A 20,947-nucleotide genomic window follows, 5' to 3' on the forward strand; every position below is an offset into this window, starting at 1 on the left:
AATCGTCGTTCGATCTAGTAATACCGATCGTTAAACGGCTGCTCCTAAAATAACAACAATCGATATAACGCTTAAATTATACGAAACTCCCCTAAGGGGAGCTATAAATTACTATTACCTCCACTTGTATATACAATCATAATTATTTTAGTCAATAGACCATAGTGTTTATCAGTTTTCCTTCGAGTAAATTATTTCTATCGACTATATACAATCACGAAGAGCATAAAAGAAACAGCAAGACTCGAATGTATAGCTTTTCTACTGATTATAAATATAAGTCCGGAAGGATTTCTGGATAAATGATAGGTCGAGTAATAAGGATAGCGTTAAAAATGAACTGCATCCCCCTCTAGCGTATATATATATATATATTTCTTAATGTTCGTGTGTAGCCAGCTGCGCTATTAATCGCGCTAGCAAATCGACTCTGAAGCGTTATGGCACTGTGTATATAGCATTATAGTATCTCTGCAAATCCGTGGTTCTACCACAACATTTTCTTAGGGAACGGAACAAATATGCTGTGCGCGCTCCCGCGATGATACAGAGTTGCACATTAGGGGGTAGGGCGATTTTCTCCAACGCTCTCCTCAACCTCTCACTCTCCCAGACTGTTTGCCATCTTGGTTTCCGTGCTAACGCGAAGATTATGCACCAGGTGTAACGACACCGGTGCAAATACGGCGCTCCGCTGACTCGGCACTCTCATACACAAGTACACATCCTACGTACACATATATAGACACACGGATATCCAGAGAAACGAGAGACGAGCTTTGCATTCTACTGAAATTCAAAAAATTGGAAATTTCTGATTATTAAACAAACTTTGCCAGAGTATATTAATCAAGGATATTTTCCATCTGGTTTCAGGAGAGTTTGGAGGGGAGAATCCAGGAGCTGGAGCAAGCTCTGCAAGCGGAACGTCTCGCGGCTCAAAGGGATCGTGCCACAATCACGAAATTGCAGCGTCAGATCAACAAGGTGAGCGTATATATATATATATATATATGTATATAAAGCACAAGTTCATAAATAATGCTGCATTAAAAAATAATTACACGCTAGGTATAAAATACCATATGCATTAGGATAAGATTTATCCAGAAGAAATGGGAGTCGAGAGCAGCTATATAATGAAAGATTATGTACCATCGCGTGCAAGGTTAATTAAAAATTATGACCCAGTTATACAGCAAGTTTAAATACAAATTTTATCCTTGAAAAGAGCAAGAGAAATTCATGAGAAAAATGCGAGGCTTTAAACGGTATTTATTTTATCACTGGGAAAACTATCGGATACTTGGGAGAGATACTCGAGTGTTTCTAACTCGTGTCAGTATACGTCCTGCCAGCTATTATTTACCAACTGTCACTTCCGGTCTTACCTTCTAACGCCAAACTGATTTATTCGTTGCTTTGGAATCCACGAGATTATCTCGAGATACCACACTGGATTATTAGCTTCGAGTCTAGGAGCACCTGAAAGTTCCTTTATCACACGGATAATATACATAATAAAATACCAAAGAATTTAAACAGCGAGTACAAGAAGCATGAGGAATTCTAATTTTTATCTGAAAAAGTAACCACGTCATTTTTTTCCTCTTCAAAAGATACAAGCTAATGGTAAACTTTCTTAATTGAATTTACGACGATGATCTTATTACGATGTTTGCACATATTATTATGAAATGATTATCGTAACTTTATTAGACTATAATTATCGTAAAGCGTGGCGCATCGATTCGCTCCAATTGGAGAGCAAGGAAGACGACCTCGCGAGTCGCGGTTAAATAGTGCACAAACGGTACTTTTAGAGCAGAAAAGACGCGCACGCTATCTCGCGAAACATCGAGATGCGCATGTATATGCGTCAACATCATGAATTATAGCTTATATTAGCGCACGTTGCGATATAACTCAGCCGCGAAACGACGCGTATAAAATTGGATAGGAGAAGAGAAAAAAACATGGCAGGAATCGCGTTGGTCGGTAGTAATATAAATATTCTCCCCTGAAAATTAATTATTCTTACTTAATCCCATCTCGTTTCACGGTAACATAGCTGCCTAAGCGGATGAGCTTGGCGATTTAATTATTCTTCAGGTTTAATGCACTCCAACGTTCGTGCGTCGGTTGAGCTTTGAGCTTTCGGGTTACGTCTCGAATTAAAAGAATCCCACGACTGGAGAGTATATATATACACGTTGGATCCTGACGTAGTGGTTAAATGCAAATATAAGAAATGAAATATATTTATTTTATGTGTAATATACACATATAGAGAGAGATATATATATACAAGAAGGGTGTACAAGTGTGATATTAAAAAATCGTCAAGAATCCATTTTGCGGACGAAATCCGCCATATTTCTTGGATTTTAATCCATTTTTGGGAAAGGAGTCTATGCGAAATTGCGGACGTTACGAGGGTCGAAGGGCGAAACAGGGAAATGATGTACGTTATAGGAATATGCTTCTGTTTCTGACGTCCACCCTACACTTTCAGCCCTCCAGCCCTCCTTCCTCCAGCTACTCAGTATCGTTACAACAAGCCACCATTTGCAAGCCTATATAAAGTATCAGGACAAAAACAAGCGAGGAGCTCGGGCAAAAAGGGGAATTCTCTCTCTCTCTCCCAGCTCGCGCGACGTAATCCCAGGTGATTTACACACTGTACGCGTTCTCGCAGTCCTCTGGTACCACTGGCCGATACGTTAACGTTGAAATTATTTATCATACGTTTCGTTGCGTCGTAAACCAACCACGTATGCTTCGTTTGGATTCCTCCAGTCCCCTGATTTTTTTTTTTTTTTTTTTTTTTTTGCGACGAGTGAAAATTCTACTTTTGACATGTGTATAAGTCCACTCGAGAAGGTAAATAGGCGAATGGACGAATCGCGTCTGCAAGACGGTATTTAGACTCCGAAAGGAAAGGAATATGGGTTTGAGTGGCGAGGTCCGTAAGGTTTTATGAAATATTATAGGTGTACTTGAGTGAAACTGGATTGGTCGTGTGGAAAGCTGTGGGGACCCTGCGAATGGCCGGGTCGTTCGCCCTTCTCGAGTAAATTACATTCCCGGCAAGCCGTATCGGATTATCCTTACTTGGAGTCAGGCGTGGCATCATCGGTCTCGCAAAACTTGCCCATATCTCTCGAGCTCTCTCGCGAGGGTGGAAAACTTTAGAACCCCCTTTCGTCGATCAACCCCCCTAAGACTCCAGACCTCCAGCTTCCTCTCCAGCATTCTATATAACTTTGCCAGAAGGGGGTCTTCGTGTGACCAAAATTACCACATTTTCAGCTTGATTTTATTTCACCGTCCAATCCAGAGGATTAAGCTGGAGAAAGTTTTCGAGACGTTTCGGGGAAAAACCGATGGAAAAACTAGCAAAAAGGGAGAAATGCTAGAGACGAACGTTTTGCGACAAATAGGAATGAATTTCTGTGGAATCTCTGACTTTGCAGGAGCACTGAGTTAATCGAAGGAAAAGATGCTTGAGAAGAGGAGTTAAGGGTTAATGCGATTATTCTCAGAGGAGCTCGTATATGAGACGCAAAGTAGGAGGATTAATTCATGCTGAAGGATATAATGGAAACTCTCATTAATTTAGTTTAACAGGTCTAGAGAGAGAGAGAGAGAGAGAGAGAGAGAGAAGCATTGCTGCATGGCCAAAGAGCTTATTCAGAAAATAGGCCATTATTTGTAATGAATATCAGTCCTGCGAAATGTAGTCATTTCGAAGGGGGACCGATCCTTCGCAAAGGGTTATTCCACCTGCCTTTTAACGGATTCAACGCGGTGAGCCTAAGCCGGCCGACCGGGACGAAACGCTACGGGACGCATTATGCTCACACCACCGCATTTCATCTTAGCCCTTTCTATATAAATATTACAGCAGCACATTCCACAATGAGAGCTGAAACTTCCTTCGCTCCACACAATCCAGCAATATGTATATACTTACGTTTCCACTGTATGCCTGACAAAACACGCCTCGTATCACTCACTTTGTAACGCGATCTCGAATCACATTAAAATTTCAATATATTATACAGGGTGTATCACTGAAAGCACATCGACGTAACAGGAATCACTTATCTCCGAATCTATAACAGATATCAATCTTTTGCTTACGATTTCTCAGAATGCAAATAAAGAAGGGATTCCAAATGGTCTTAAACAAAAAATTTATATCTTTTACAGTTTCAGAGATAAGTGAATCTACACATATATATATATATATATATAAACGTGTGGTACGCTTTCAATGGTACACATTGAATATTTTTAACTCGATTTATACTATAATAAGTGGATGAACTGAGTCACTGGTTAATATTCTGTATTGAAATCAGATTTAAATAGAATCGAGGAATGTATTCTCGTTTTAACAGCATTGATGTGTATCGTGCAACAAGTTACGTAAGAATACAAAGTGTAAAGAAGAGGTTGGAGGGGGTGGGGGGTGCCTTTGTAAGCTAATAATCAAGAATGAGCGGATAGCAAGGATACGACTTGAGAAGTAAAATTAAATCAGGGAAAAAGTTGGTATTCAGGGAAAAACTTATTGGCGCAAAGTGCCTGCCGTTTGCATCAAAATTCTCCACTCCTATACATACGCACATATACAAGCAAAGGAATGGAAATTAGCCCAGGGCTCTTGGAAGTTTTAGCTTACCCGGGACTTTTCATTTCGTCCTTCCCACAATACTCCGATCGCTATGCAGGATCATGAGTTGTTTCTCTCCAGTCGGAACTTGAAACTCTCCATACTACTCGACTATTACTTCAAATACCCGTTAGCGCCGTTTGCAAACTCCAAGGAGCCCCCACCACCTTGCTCCATCCGCAGACCAATAATGTCCAATAAGAATTAACCAGAAATAATTATCCAACCATTTACAAGCCAGTGCAAAGTTGTAATGCACAAACTTTAATCTTACATTATATATAATTTCTCTTTTAACTATATTTGCTTTTACATTTTAAACCTTTTACCATTTGTCTCGTATATCTGACATTTCAAGCGAGAGCTTCAAACAGTTTATAGCTAGTCCTTTATAAGTGTAAGGCCAAATAAATGGCAATTTGGTAAGAGAGAGAGAGAGAGAGAGAGAGAGAGTAGACGGGTATTATTTCAAATATAATAATGCTCACCGTTTCAACCGTCAGCTGACAGCTCCATTTTCGGTATTCGAATATTATGAAACTTTGTCCTTTGTTCCAAGGACAAAGGAGATTCCTCGCCGATTAACAATTCGTTATCAAACGAGGGGAACAGTGTTGTACACTATTAAAAGTTATTTTCAACAAATAAATACGTTTATTATTGACTACATTTGAAAACTGACTTTAACAGTTTATCGTGTTTCTCTGAATTAAAAGCTTTACTTTCGCAGCTGCGCAAATATTGGACAAGACAGTTTAATGTTTTCGGAGTATGCGGATATTAAAATGACAAATTACCAGGGAACAGTGGGTTTAATTGAGATGAGTTTTTAAAAATGTCTCGGTATAGAGAATATTTGGTTAAAAGCCGGATGCAATTTGGCAGTAGATTTATCACGTCGATGGGTGGATCGAGACAGAAGAGCAATGCTCGTAAATGCAGAATAGTAGTAAAATGCTAATGCAACGAAGCTGGCACATTCTTATGGAACATTTGCTGCTTTCGTACTAATGGTAATAGCCATTTTCAACTGCGTGATATCGCAGTTATCGCGTCCCTGGCTCCAGCAAGCCTCGCGAGTGATCCACCAAAAGAGCCCCCTTCTGCAACTTGCGAATCTTTTACGTCCCAATTAGAGGTGATTAAAGTGGAAAATGAAGCAAAAGATTTTAGGGAGAGATTGCAGCGTCGGTTTAAACGTTGATTCCTTTCTGATTAGTATATAGGCCCATCCTGAATGTTTCGCGCAAACAGTTTGACCAATCGCGTGGTGTCCAACTCCACTAGAGTTATAGTGCATCAATAACCAGATCATGGTCGTACAGCACTAAGAGATGAGCTAAGTTTAATTAAGCTTAGTTAGTGCAGCTATTAGGCGAATTAATGACGTACTTGACGACCTCTATTATCGAAACCGGGGCCTCCGCGATACCTTGAATGTGTATCCTATCAACCCTGGGCTGTTGGCCGTTATATTCATTTGCATTTTATTTCCACGTTTTCTTTCTTCTATCCAACAATAAAACTTTATTTTTCGACCCAGTACACTCCATGCAATTAATTTTCTCGATTAAATTCCTCGATCGTTCAAAGCTCTAGGAAAATGAATTAACACTTTTATTGCTATAGTACTAGTAACGTACCTTATCGAACGATCCTTATAATGTAGAATCGCGGTAATTGGAAAACTTTGATTAAAAGAGTGAGATTTAGAACTGGTCGAATAAAATTCTATTTCTCCTTAATTTGAAAAGAAAATCAAGTTTCGTAGGAAGCTTTTAGAAAATCGTCGGAATAATCGAAATACAAATGTATGGAATGATATTGTCCGGCTAACTGACTGACAGAAAATATAACAAGGGGAAATAAAGTTAAACGTCTCCATTTCACAACTGTAATAAAAGAATGTGGGATGAGCGTCCTACGTTAGAAATGCAATTTTTTTGGTACAGCAGCATGTAAAACAGGGACATTTCATTCTTTTGATATGCCAGACGAATCCACTTTATTCTTTATTTTTTTTTCCTCCCATCTTCTGCCTTCATTCGTCCCAGTCAACTCGAATTCATCTTTACACAGTTTTATATTCTCAAGATTATGGGCAGTATTCGATACACACAGGAAAATGTAAGGTAAAATATAAGAGGAGGTAAAAATGAATTGCTCCTCCTCTTTACGACCGTGATTATTTTGATTGAGTCAAAGGGCGAGTCATAAATACATGAGATTGAAAACGATTAGGGATAAAGGTCGAAAAGTGAGCCGGGGAAGCATGTCGGATAAGATTTGCGTTTGGTCCATTTAGAAGAGGAAACGAGTTGGAGTTGGTAGCGTTTGTGGTAGTGCGTTCCATTAACCTAACTGCGAGCAGAGGGTCCTTCGGAGTTTTAAGAAGAGGCAGAAATCGCCTTCACGGAAGACTGGCTCCATGCTTGGCCCACTCCTTCCAGTATCTCCGACTTTCCTGCTTTTCTCACTTGCCTCCTCTTTTCTCCTCCTCCCTCAAAGGAAATGGGGAAGCCAGGCAAACTTTGCCCTTACGCCCTTCCTGCTTTTTGCCAGAACTCTTCCGTCCAATGCCAACGAATTATCACGCTAAACTCACAAAATTAAATTTTTCTTCGACTTTACTACAGGATATTCTTTTTACACTGATTTATTGGCTGGATGCTTCTTTAATGCTGAATTCTCCCCAATTTCCACATCGTTTCATTAATTCTTATTTCCCTCCATTTTAGAGGCCTCTATATACGCCTTCTGATCTCCTCGCATGGACGTGGATCGATATTTTCAAGCCTACGTATTTTTTTGTAACGACCTTATCATTGCATCTGTCGTTATTCTTATAGAGACCGAATCAACGCTAGCCTGAAGGTTTCGTCGTTCGTTTCCTGGATCCATCGAGATTCTCGCGCGCGTTCGCAGTTTTAAAGCTTCTTTATGACCATGAACGACATTCAGAGGACTTCCGATAAGGTTTTACACGCGCAACCAAAACGTTATCGTACCTAGATGGACTCAAGAATGGATAAACAGTCAAGATTTAACACCAGAGATTCAGATAAGCCAACCATTTACTCCCCTGTACAACCACGTGTTTGCAAGCATTAAATATCTACAGCGAGAACAAATTTCATTTGATATAACTGACTCTTTATTTGAATCACCGCACAAATCAAAATTTACTTCATATTAATAAAATTAACTAAATTCAACAAAATTCAACAAAATTCATCCAAACAATTTTTATTTATTTCAATCAAAGCATTTGTTTCAATATCAAACATCATCGTTCACTCTTTCCACAAAAAATCACCTTTGCCTTCGAATCCATCAAGTGTGAAAATAATGAAAAAAAAAATGCAACTTTGATGATAGTGGAATTAGGATCAGTGATGAATCGAATGATTTGTTCGTTGAAGATAGTATCAAGGGTCCAGAGTAGTGTGACAAAGTGTAGTATTGGTCGCCACGTATTGACACTATGTATCGGAAAGCACTCAAGTTGGAGTATTTAGCGAATGGTGCAATTAACGTTTATGGTCCTGCCGGTCTAATGCTGCAGGTTTATATCTACTTAGTTGATGCCGGACGCTTCGGTTTCGGCCCTTAACGCCTGTGTAACGTACACGCATACGGAAATACACACACATATGCACAAAGGCACGTGTACCGTTGTTCGCGTGGTGAGCAAACTACAAGCAGGAAGACCGAAGCTATATAAACAGCGAAGCGAAGCGGAGGAGGCCTGCGCGAGGGAGGGTATAGGATAGTCGCCCCTTCGAAAACGTGGAGATAAACTTAATTGAATGGCACGGTCCCCAACGAGAAAGTGCCAGTTCTGCCATCTCTCCGCTCCTGTCGTTGAAGCTGAAGCCGAAACTGAAACTGAACGATGGAAAAACGGATGCCTTCGTGATGTATACCACCCGGAGTATCTGCTCGATCCAGCTCGACACTAAACGCTTCGGATCACTCCTCTTACCGCCGAGACATCGTAAAGTACACGCGACACCACGCCACGTTATACCATACAACACGTCATGTTGCTGGTCATTCAACGTGATAACTTGAAAATGTCGGTAGATACGTTGATCTCTATCACTTGTTTTCTTCATAGCGGAATAAAATCATATAGAAACCTAGCTTTAACACGTAGACATACAGCAATATTATTAAGTTTATTTCATCGTAACCGCGTGTAGAATTTACCGTATACGATTTCACCATATAGAAAACGATCGTCGAACAGGAAAGAGTTTTCATTCGGAGAGGGAAATGAGGGAAAACGATGCATCGATAGTGATACGAAGTGACTGTGACTCGTTCGAGGTTTGTTATTTTGTATCGCTGACTCGGCAACAAGAGTTTTTATGCGACCTCCACCCCCGAAATCTGACCCCCCCCCCCCCCCTGAAATCGTGCCAAAATTCTGCAATCCCATTCCGACTATGCCTCCTCCTGCATCGACGATCCTCGAATGTACTCGAAATCAACTGGCACGATAAAGCTTGACGTGAAAAACATCGAAGACTCGTCGAGAGGAAATAGACTCTCTCTCTTTTGGCAAAAATAGTGCATTCGTTGGATATTCTCTGTACGGAAGAGCTTGATATAATATATAGGTTTATCTTTGAAAGGACGAGGTTTGATTGAATTTATATGAATGTGTGGGAATTAATTTTAGTGATGAGTGGTTTTCCATAAGAGAGGGTCCAAACGCGGGCTTTATAGAAAATTTAAAAGTGATTATGGGAGGAATAGGTTAATTGGCGGGTCGCGAGAGAAAGGCGCCGTCTGGTCGGGGCAGGTTTTCCACTTGGAGGATCTCGGAAGCCGACGAGGCACGACAGTGGGGCGACAACGTATCGATATTAGCCCCTGGCAGCAGACGAGAGCCTATACAACGCTACGAATAACCATCATCCAGCTTCGGAGAGAGATTTCACTTAACCTTCTTACTTCCCTTCCATCCGATATTTCGTGTATCGAATGTCTGAGAATTATTACGGATTCTTGCCCCCCGGTCAAAAGTCGCTACACGTCGTGTTATAGACCGAAACGCTCCTCTTGTGTACTATATATGCAGGGTGTTCCACGAACGATGGCCATGTCAATACCATCGGGTAGGGTACGAAAATCTAAGTAAAAAGGTTCTAAAGACTTTTTTGCTAGCACTCTTGGTTAAAAAGTTATTTGAAATTAAAGATTCTCGATTGCAGTAGCCTTTCTTAAAGAGGAAGATTGTTTTGGTCGCGTTAAAAGATCAAAAATGCTAAGATTCTGTGAATTAGAATACTAAGAAAAACACAAAGCCAAACATCCACTTGAGCCTATTGAAGTGGTTCAAGGCCGATCGGCACTTTCAAGTGCAAGCGCCATAAAAACAATCAAAACAAACACTTTCGAGAAAGGCTATAAGCTAAGATGGAAACATCTACAATTTTCATTTAACAAATTAATAATAATTATTTTTGAATTGTACGTATTTTTACTACGAAAATGAGTCCAAACGTGACATAATTACGATTATTTTTAGCGATACTATTAATTAATTAAATCTAGAATTGACGTAATTATTTTGCGTTTGGACTCATTTTCATCGTAAAAATACGCGCAATTCAAAATATAAATAATTAATTTGTTAAACGAAAGTTGCAAAATTTTCAATCTTAATATACAGCTTTTCTCGAAAGTGTTTATATTTTGACTGTTTTTATGGCGCTCGCACTCGAAACTGCCGATTGGCCTTCAAAGTTCAACCACTTCAATAGACTCAAGTAGATGTTTGGCTTTGTTTTTCTCAGTATTTTAATTCACAGAATCTTAGCATTTTTGGCCTTTTAACACGACCAAAACAATCTTCCCCTTTAAGAAAGGCTAATGTAATCGATAATCTTTAATTGCATGTAGCTTTTTAACTAAGGGTGCTAGCAAAAAAGTTTATACAACTTTTTTACTTAGATTTTTATCCCCTATCTGATGGTATTGGCATGGCCATCGTTCGTTTGACACCCTTATATTCTATTGCGTTATTTTCATTGTAAAATTCTTTGCACTACGATCAGAGATACTAAAGGAATTTTAGAGGAAAATTGTCGAATATCGGTAAAAAAAAAATTAAAAGAAAAATAATAAATTTCACAAATTATTACAATTTTATTAATTACGTTTTAACTTTATTTGTTAAGCTTATACGAGTATTGTTTGTATTGCAAGATATAGTAACTTATTTATTAATATTATAGGTCCGACAAATAACTCTTTTGTGTTATTTTTTTTTTTCGAAACTTTAGTTTTTACTACGGTAAAAATATGTACATTCCTAACATTAGGATTTTACTAATCCTTTTAATTGAATTTTTTTATTTTACTATATTTTATATGCTAGACGTTTTATGTACTTACAGCCTTTTTATACAGGTGAAGCTTGTTTTTTGTCGGTTTTAAGAGATTTTATAATTATTAATGGAGAGCAATGCGAACTCCGGTGAAATAATTGAGAAATAATGGCGAAATTCCACTCCCGTGCGATAAAAGCGAAGTTTGGGCCTTGGGGTCGCTTTCACTCGCGAGAACCAATTTCAAAGAAATGTCGCAACCGCCGTTTCGAAAAATGAAAATAAAAATGGCGGAGGCATGCCGGGAGGGTAGAGAACCTGCTCGGGCAAATGCGAAAACGGGAATAGTTCTGTTTTCGCATTTGCCCGAGCAGGTTCTCTACCCTCCCGGCATGCCTCCGCCATTTTTATTTTCATTTTTCGAAACGGCGGTTGCGACATTTCTTTGAAATTGGTTCTCGCGAGTGAAAGCGACCCCAAGGCCCAAACTTCGCTTTTATCGCACGGGAGTGGAATTTCGCCATTATTTCTCAATTATTTCACCGGAGTTCGCATTGCTCTCCATTAATAATTATAAAATCTCTTAAAATACGATATAATATGAAGTGAAGTGTGTGAAGTGATATTAAAAACTTTTATATTTGAAATTATTTCTTATAATATTGAAGCCCAGTGTGTGGTTATATCAAAAGCGTTTATTTTTCTAAAAATTAAGTATAATATTAAAGTGTAGTGCGTGGTAAAATTAAAAGCGTTCATATTTGTAAAAATTCGTGTGACAATTCAAGTACAGTGAATATTAACCATTGAAAAGTGCGTGTACTGTTTTGTGTGTTGTGTGTTTGTGAACTGACAGTGGTCGAAGGTAAAAGTGTTATAGACTCTCATAGTCTGTTAGTTTTATCAAAATTATTTTACAGCTTTACTATCTCAATATACTTTATCAATATGATTTTTTAAATTTGGAATGTGAAAATCTTTACATTATTTTTCAATCAATTCTAATTTTAGTTTGAAAAATGTGGTTTGCTTTGGATTGCGATTTATAAAAACGTGCTGCATATAACTATTTACTTTAAAGTCGCGCGCGCTACAAGACCAAATAAAGAAACTCAATATGGTGTACCCAATATGGCGACGTCTTTGTAAGAAAATGATAATTTCTCGCTTTTTTCCGATATTTACAATTATTTCAAGGTAGATACTGGCAAATATTATTAAAAAATCGGTATTTCTTTTGTTGGCAAGTGTTACTTTTAATACGTATATAGGTCTGGAACTATAAATCAAACTTATTTTCGTTTTCAATTTTTAAATGTTTGTGGTAGTTCTTGTATATCCCAAATAACGTCCCGCCGTGTTGGATCCACCACTTTTAATTTTGTCATTTTCAGTTCAGATTAGTAGTTAGCATATCCAAGAAGAAATAAAATTTAAACTAAACTCATTGTTTTCCATAAAATATACAAAACTGCTAAAAAACTGTTAAAATTTAATAACAAAAATAAGTTTGATTAAGCTTCAGGCTTTCAAATTGAAATTAACACTTTCTAACAACAGGAAAACTGATTTTAAATAATATTTACCGCTATCTACCTTAAAATAATTGAAAATATCGGAAAATTACGAAAAATTACAATTTTTTTACAAACTCGTCGCCATATTCGGTACGCCATATTGAATTTTTTTAGTTGACCTTGTAGTGCACGCGACATTAAAGTAAATATTTATATGCAGCACGTTTTTATACATTTGAGTCCAAAACAAACCACAGTTTTCAAACTAAAGTTAAAATCAACTGGAATACAGTGTTAAGATTTTCACGTTTTCTAAAATTTTAACAGTCATGTTGATAAAGCATGTTGAAATAGTTAAGCTGTAAAATCATTTCAATAAAACTTACAGGCTATGAGAGTCCTTGACACTTTTTCTTTTGACCGCTGTCAGTTCACAATCGCACAACAGAAAATAGCACATGCATTTTCCGCTGGTAACATTCACGGTAATTTCAATTATCACATGAGTTTTTACAAATATAAAGACATTTAATTTTATCACACAGTACACTAATATTGTATTGAATTCTTACAAATATAAACATTTCTAATTTCACTATCTGTTATAACTAAGATTAGGAAAAGCAAGTTAATATTTGTTTCTAATGCCATGTTGTATTATTATTGAACAGTCACAGAAAAAAATTAGTCTGAAAATTGGAACGGCCAAACTTGCTATGTAAATATAATTAAACGATAACGCTCGGCGGTATGTACTTGCCGCCGAGATACTACCCTATCACTTGATAGCTTACCTTCTATTTAAGTCATCAAAATACTTGTAGAACAAATTATTTTGGCAAATATATACCTCATTTCTTAAACTACATTCTTATAAAAATTCCAATGAAATATTTGTTTTGTCGGGAAAGCTCCACTTTCGAACAAAATCATCGAAAACCTTTGTTATAATTATGCTTCTGCCTTACAAAATGTTACTAAATCGGAATTTACTTATAAATCGATTATATTTCGTAAAACTAAAGTGTTTGATATTACAACCGCTTGATCGATATTCGACCACTTTCTCCTTGCTATAAGAATTGAGTTTACGATGGAAAATTTTCCAAATGAATGTCGCACCACTGCGACGAATAAAGCTCGGAGATATCTCGCTGGCATTGAAAATCTCGAGGAAGGTATTTAAAGATGTCATTTGAAAGTAAAATCTGGCAGACTTGTGGATCGAAGGAGAGAAATGGTTTTGCACATAGGTTACCGAATAGAATCGATTCTGTTGGAGGGCATATTTTTTTGCTGTCGGAGGCGGTAGCATTAAAGGAGCATAATAAAGTTGTTCGGATTGCTGGCGGAGGATAACGATTATGGCTAGGTTGAAGAAGCTTTTGGAGGAGCAGCGAAGGAGGTGGGGGGAGGGAGGGGAAGGATCGTAAGTTTAATGCGCAGGACGAAGGGTAATCATTATTATAGCTCGCCACGCTCTGGGCCGCGGTCTCCGGGGGCGTAAACCGGATGTCAACCCCCGGCTTCCGCGGAAGCACCCAGCAAACGACGTTAAACCTCGCGTACCACCACCAGAGGGATGATATATTACTCGCACGAGCCATTTGCATTCGCGGAGGACAAAGGACTTGTTACCAGGACGCTTGTTGAGCCTCCGCCCTTTTTTATGCCAAGGGGAGAGCCAATAATCCCCACGTGATTTTATATAAAAAAGATATTAGACTCTTTTAACGTCATCCCTGGTTTCTCTCCTATGAATTCCGTACTATTCTTCCCGAATAAATTTCATCCGTATTCAGATTCTTCCATTAAAGTTCGAATCAGAAATGTTCATTAAATCTCTAATAGAAATAATTTTGACTTGATTTTCTAACTAATCGTTATTGGGTAAGCGTGAGTCGAAAGGGACGAGGTGGAGCCGTCGAAGGTATTGTATTCGGTGTAGCCAGCGAGTTATCAAAGCCCCGTCGGTGCGTATAGAATCGATATTTTCCTGGATACGCAAGTGGGAAATGGACGGGAAGGAATTTGGTGGGTTGGGAAAGGACGAGAGGTCCTTCGGCAAGGACTTGTACGCGAAAAAGGAGCCGTTGCCGTGGTAGCTGTCAATTAGCCCGGACTCGGCTGTGGCAGTCAGTATCCAGCAGCAACCAGCGGCGAGCTTATAATCGAGCCCTTTCTGTTATACATATACACACGCATATATATATATATATATATACTCACACATCTATATCTATCCTAAACTCCTTTATTATCAGTGAAAGAGCATTTTGCACCACAAATTTAACAGGCATACATTTACACTTATTTGCATTGTTTGCAGTAGATTCGAAGGTCAACCATCCACAGTAGTGAGTCAGTGTGTGTACGGATTAAAGAGAATTGAAGAATAAGAAGAAAAAAAAGACTGGTAGGCGTCAATTAGCCGAGAAGAATCGGCAAGCAGAACGATAATAGGCAGCTTCATCTTTGCTGACGTATCGCTCATATTTGCATACGGCTGCGATTTATCTCAGACATCTTGCCAAAGTGAATCTTGGAATTATTCCGCATCCCGCGGGGCGGAGCCTCATCAGTCATCCACTCCCGCGGGATTAAACCGCCCACCTGGAGGATTCCGGGAAAGCTCACTGCCAAAAGCATCCTCTATCGATTACCCACTAGCTAGATTCTTGTCACAAAATACCTGGAGATCTTATCAGTAATACATTCTTTCGTTGCAGCGAATATTTTTCACGGATAAACTCGTGAATTTTTTATTCAAATAATTAAATTCACGAAATTCACTAGTAGATTTTAAAGTGGTCACAGGGTATATAGTTAAATAAACTATAAACTGAGCTTGATATTTTAAACGATCCTACGCAATGTTTCGGTAGCTCTAAGATAATCGATGACGATTTAATTTATAAAATCGTCATACATTCGAATCTCTCTTTGAGAGTCACCTCGTTTGACCAGTGCTGTGACAATGCAAATAATTTCAGGAATATTTACTATATTAATGGTGAATTAAAAAGTTTAATTTATCAAATTCTCTAGTAGTCTTTCATTACTCGTTCCTTACCAAAACGATTTATTTGCTTGACTGCAATATTTTAGATGACGTTATACAATGTTTCGGTAGCTCCAAGATAATTGATGACGATTCACCTGATAAGTTTATCGCGACACGCTCGAATCTCTCATTGGGAGTCATCCGATATGTCCAAGGTCACTCCAGCTGGTGAAACGGGTGTGGATCATCAGTCATCCCGGGAAGGAAAGGCTCGGCAGGCGTATAAGGAGCAGGCTGAGGCAACGGCCAACTTGACTTCCAGAATTTGCGGGAGAGCCTCCTGGCGAGGCTTAACGATTATCGATTAATCACCGAGGGACATTGTTCCCTCGACCAGGACCCACTGCAAAACTTCTTCCCGAGCTTTCCATTCTACAGAGACGACTCATTGGCAGCATCCTGATTGAAGATTCATCATTGAGCAGCCTCGATTAATCATTTCATAAGACTGTATGTACCGCGTCGACGAGGGCGATCCAGAATGAAATAAGCCGTGAGGAGAGAGATTTTCCAGGGGAAAGAAATATAAAAGCAAAGCTCGTTCGATCGTTAAAAAAATAAGTAAAAAAAATACTCAAGACAATTTTACAGTGTATGATAAAGTCTCGTTATTTTTTCCTCGAGAATTTTATTCAGCGAGCAGAACTGCGCCATTAAACAGCGCACAGTCCGTCGAACTTGACTTGTTCTTCCAGCTACCTAGTATATATATATATATATATAGGTAACTTCTTCTTTAATTCTCAATGGCCTTGGATGTAGTTTCCAGCTCGTTAGCTCGCTCGAGGAAAAAATCCTGATTTTTACCAGCATGCTCGGTCCTCTTATCGAGAAAGGACACACGAGTCCCTGTGACGGACGTTGCGTCCTGGTCGTTAACCTCGGCCTTTACCCCCCCCCCCCCCCTTCGCTTTTTCGCAGGGTTCTCCTTTTCTATAGCGAGAAAATCGGAGAAAAGGGAGGAAGCGAAATAACAACCCTATGAAAACCGCGTCGGCGGTGGTGGTTTCGGTAATCGCGCTAATATTCTTTGTTTGCCGTTTCGCAACTTCTTATCCACCTCGAGAGGGTCGACTTTAAAGAGCTACCTCCTATATATATATATATATATATATGTATATATAGCCAGGAGAACGGATACTCGCCGGATGAAAACCTTAAAAGATATCCTCCTGAAAAGTTGCACCCTTCGAAATCTTTGAATTGGAAGTTTGATGAAAAACCTCCGCTCTGCTGTGGAGAAAAAAACTGCTGCTCTCTCGGTTCATCAAATCGCTTTTGAGACAAAGGACGAAGGATTTTTTTCCTTTGAAAGAATTCCTGAAATTCTTCCAGACACCCCACGCGACTGTATCATCGTGGGATGAAGACAACGATTGGATTATGACTAGAGAAGAACTTGCAGAGAGTATATATATATAGTTCTTCTTTCGGTCATCCACTCGAAGTCTCGTTAGTCGATCGATGTTTACGTCTGTATCTCGTTAGGCGCTTGTTTCTTTTTATAATTTGATTTACCTAGACTCGACTTTAGCCGAAGGGAATATTTCCAATCGTTCTGAATTTATTGCTACCTCGGTCCTTATCTTGTCCCATGCACTCAGCTTGTTAGACGATTCGACAGTTTTCCAAAAGCCTCGTGCCAAAGGCACTCGATGCATAACAGCGTTCGCCATATTGCAATCCAGCTAATCGGCGAAATACTGCCAACTCCGTTATATCTTATGCAACTACCGCGTCTAATAAGGCTCCAGCGTTATTCGACCCACAATTGCAGAAATTAATTTTCAATTTACTGCCAATTCGATGCGCTATCTTATCTGCGGTGGTGAAATAAATTTGTCTCGCGATAGAAAATCTCGTTAAAAGGTTCGTTGTTGCGAATCGTCAGTCATGCTAGAGAACGAGTTAGGCATTTTTTACAAGCAGTCGTGTTCGATTCTTTGTCGATCCATTGATCGAGGCTGCGCAGGGTCTTATTGGATGGATGTAAAAGTAATAAAGGTCCGTTTGGTTGGATTTATATTGGAGGCCAGAGTCTCGCTGCTTGACACATTCTATAAGAAAGAGCCTGAAGGAGATTGTGATTGCGTTGATCGGTGGAATTTGTATTTTCCTCATCTTCGCCATGGTGCACGATAAATCAGCGCTATCGGTTAAACACGATCAAGGGAATGTGGAGGGGAAGAGTGATTCGATTGTGCACCGGCTGCATATCCCGTTTCCACGGGTATCAAACGCAACGCGCGCGAAACGAAGATTTACGAAGCCACCCACGCTCCTACCGCGAACTCTGAGCATAATTATGCGAGACCACGTGTATCCGGCGATATTCGCTTTACTCGCTAAACGTCCGACGCGTCTCGCAGCTGCCGTAAACCTTCTTGCATTTCCAAAACTAATACCTTACTTCAATATATTCATGAACTATAAACGACCCCCTCCCCCCTCCCTCTCTAACTCTCCCTCGTCACCATATTCCGATACCAGCTGACGAATATAATAAATAACGAAACAATAACCAGAGTTGAAAAATAGCCATGCAAATTAAAATATTGTTACTCGGAGTGTTGATCAATATTCGAGACCAAGCGCTTGCAAATATAGTTTTAATTGTGCAAACGAGCAAATCATTTTCGCGTTGGCTTCCGCAATTATTCGAGATAAAGGAGTTTGCCGGTTGTAATTGCATCTCGCAGCAAAATACGAGATAAGAAAAGCGGCGAAAAGCTGATCTGGCCAAGGAAAGCCGCTATGTCTTGCTGAAATCTTACCGAACTTCTAACGAAGAGATTTCTCATCTTACGCTGAGGTTAATTAACAGTTTTTTTTTCTACCGTAGAGGAAAACTTTTGGCCTCGCGCAATCCTTATCCGACCTTGCGGATGATTATTAATATCTGGCATGATTGTTAGTCATTTTCTGTGTATGTGTGTGTGCAAATTTTTAGAAATTGCAAATTCGAACCGAGTCAAGTCATATCGAAAAATCCTTTATTCTCTAAATATAGGAATAAGAAAGCTCTGCCGATTAAACGTTAAAATTTTCCATCTACGTGTCCCATGAAAAAGACGTAATTCTATACTTGACTTTTTTAATAGAAAGATATTAGAGGGATGTTTTTATTGTTGGTGCAACAGAGTGGTGCGAGCAAAGTAATATTGAACGTGTTTATAGGAAACTCGTATATAAGAGAAAGGGGGTAGAGAAAAGTTGAAGAAAAGAATAAAAAGAGAGTATTGATTGGGCAGGGTAAACTCATTGTTGAATGAATTCCAGCTAGGATCCCGAAGTTACATAAATCAACGTCGCTGTGCTGCTGGAGGCGACGATTGGCTCTCGCTGGAATTTCAGCAGAAGCAACGTCCTCGCGTGTGACGATTCCCTCCGGCCGGGATTTATTTGTCGGGCAAAGTTGCGCGAGCGCCACTCAGAAGGGAAAGGACCGAGACGACGTACGCGAGAGGCACGCTGCAAAGGGAGATGACACGAGGATAAAGGGATCGGGCGAGAGAAAAATTAATGCGACTGAAACGCAATCAAAAAGCAAAGCATCCCAACTATATAGAAACGCGATAAGGCAAATATTCACAACTATTATTAATCATGGACTATCTGATGCAGACTCTCCTACAACACAAAGGGTTCATTTTGTTCTCCCTCAGAGCTTTTTACAATATTTTCCTTACGGTTCGCCAAAACTTTTTGTGTACGAATTATCGAATGGCCATGTGGTGGTGGGGAGAGGGAAAGAGGGAGAACGCATGGCCATTTGATTCGATAGCCTGCACTTAAGAGCTTTTGTTTCACCGATCAAGGGTGCAGCATGGGAGATGAGGGGGGGGGGAGGAGGAGAGAATTAGGTGTAATGAAAATGACGGATAGGAGAGGAATCGAGGAAAATGTGGAAGTTAGTCAAGCAAGCACCAGCTCGAGTATTGAGTAAAGTTGAGAGAACAGAGAATAAGGGTGGGGGGTGGTGGGAGCCCTTTAAGGAAGCGAAGCCCTTGCAAAGGCTGGCACGAACTTATAAAGGATGAAATAGACCAGCACAGCCAGTTCTACGTAAGAAAGTTGAGGTGAGGGCTGCGAGTGATGATGACTAATGTACGTGCGAGCAATTTACATCCCACTTGGCAAGGAGATATTCCACTCGTAGGAGCTGCGCAGCCATCTTTGGTCCCCCCCCCCCCCTCTCCCTTCCCTCTAGACCCCCTCGTTTCGTCCAACAACCAGCACCTACGCTATCTTGTAACATCCCCCTGCATCCACTTCCTCTATCTCCCATCCCCAAGTTTGCAGCCATAAAGCTTCCTCCCCCACCACCCGCCTCGCTCATCCTCCTCGTGCCAACTCGTCTCCGCTATGCCATTCACCTATCCAGTCGACGTTTTGCCAAATTGGCCCTTGTTTTTATCATCCTACGCTACCAGATTCCCACGACGATTCAACTAGGCGCGTTTAAGTCCATGTTTCCCTTCTTCCTTATACCCAAACACGATGCACCAATAAGATTCATCTCCTGTATCGATTATGGTTTTAATCAGCCATGGGAAGGGTTTCTGCAAATTTCTATAGGCGTTCGAAAATATGTGTAAAAACCGTATGCAGATTTCGAGTTAAGGTCGATTCGTGTATAGAGGGAGTCCCACCCTTGCACACGAGTCGGGGCTGAAACAACAAGGGAGAGTCCTACGCAGGCCGACACCCCTAGTTTTCAGGCCCTTTGTCGCTTCTATGTAATCCTTTCAAAACATCGCGACGCAGCTGATGCGGACCACACACCGAACGATCCGCGCGTTAAAATTCTCCGTTTGCAGATGCGGTGGACAAACAAACGATTATTTCCTGCGCCGTTCGATCGGCTCTCCACGCATCTCCAGCCAAAGCTTCCAAGGCCATTCGTAATTGATTGTACACAAACAAAGCCAGCGTCCATCCATACACGGAATTCTCGTATGTTTGATCTTATTAACCAAACTTCGATGACAACCGAATGGAATAAATTTATCCGCAAACGTGATTGAAAATCTTTCGATGTTATTGATCGACGTGGCATTCTAATTTATTCATAGAAATTTCAATTTTCTCACTCTTTTACGCATTGTTTATCATTGCCCGAAGTTTTACGGTCGACTCGTCTTTGACGATCAATCTAGATGTAACAGGAATCCGGTGGACTATATATATATACACACATATAAGGGCAAGTCGAGACGCAGGAGTGAACGAACCAAGTAAATTCGAAGGCGTCGCCGGGGATGAAGAATAGGGTGTGTGAGAGACGGCCAGAAAATCAAGAGAGGAGAGAAAGAGATAGCGAGAAAAAGTGGAGGAGACACCC

General features: G+C 39.9%; 1 protein-coding gene across 6 annotated transcripts in view; it reads left to right on the forward strand.

The window, feature by feature from the left end:
* The window catches only part of LOC136774426 (uncharacterized), a 219,136-nt gene that overhangs the window by 150,969 nt on the left and 47,220 nt on the right, over window positions 1–20,947 (forward strand). For 5 of the 6 annotated variants that reach the window (XM_066728708.1, XM_066728710.1, XM_066728709.1 and 2 more), the window contains one exon: window positions 877–987. In XM_066728708.1, the coding sequence (XP_066584805.1) occupies window positions 877–987 (111 nt within the window). Of the gene's footprint in view, window positions 1–876; window positions 988–20,222; window positions 20,228–20,947 lie in introns of all 6 variants that reach the window. The other variant, XM_066728711.1, reaches the window with a different exon arrangement.

This window comes from Prorops nasuta, unplaced genomic scaffold, assembly GCF_024137725.1.
Source record: "Prorops nasuta isolate Cenicafe-Biocafe unplaced genomic scaffold, Cenicafe_Pnas_1.2 PNAS00006, whole genome shotgun sequence".
In the NCBI taxonomy this organism is placed as follows: domain Eukaryota; kingdom Metazoa; phylum Arthropoda; class Insecta; order Hymenoptera; family Bethylidae; genus Prorops; species Prorops nasuta.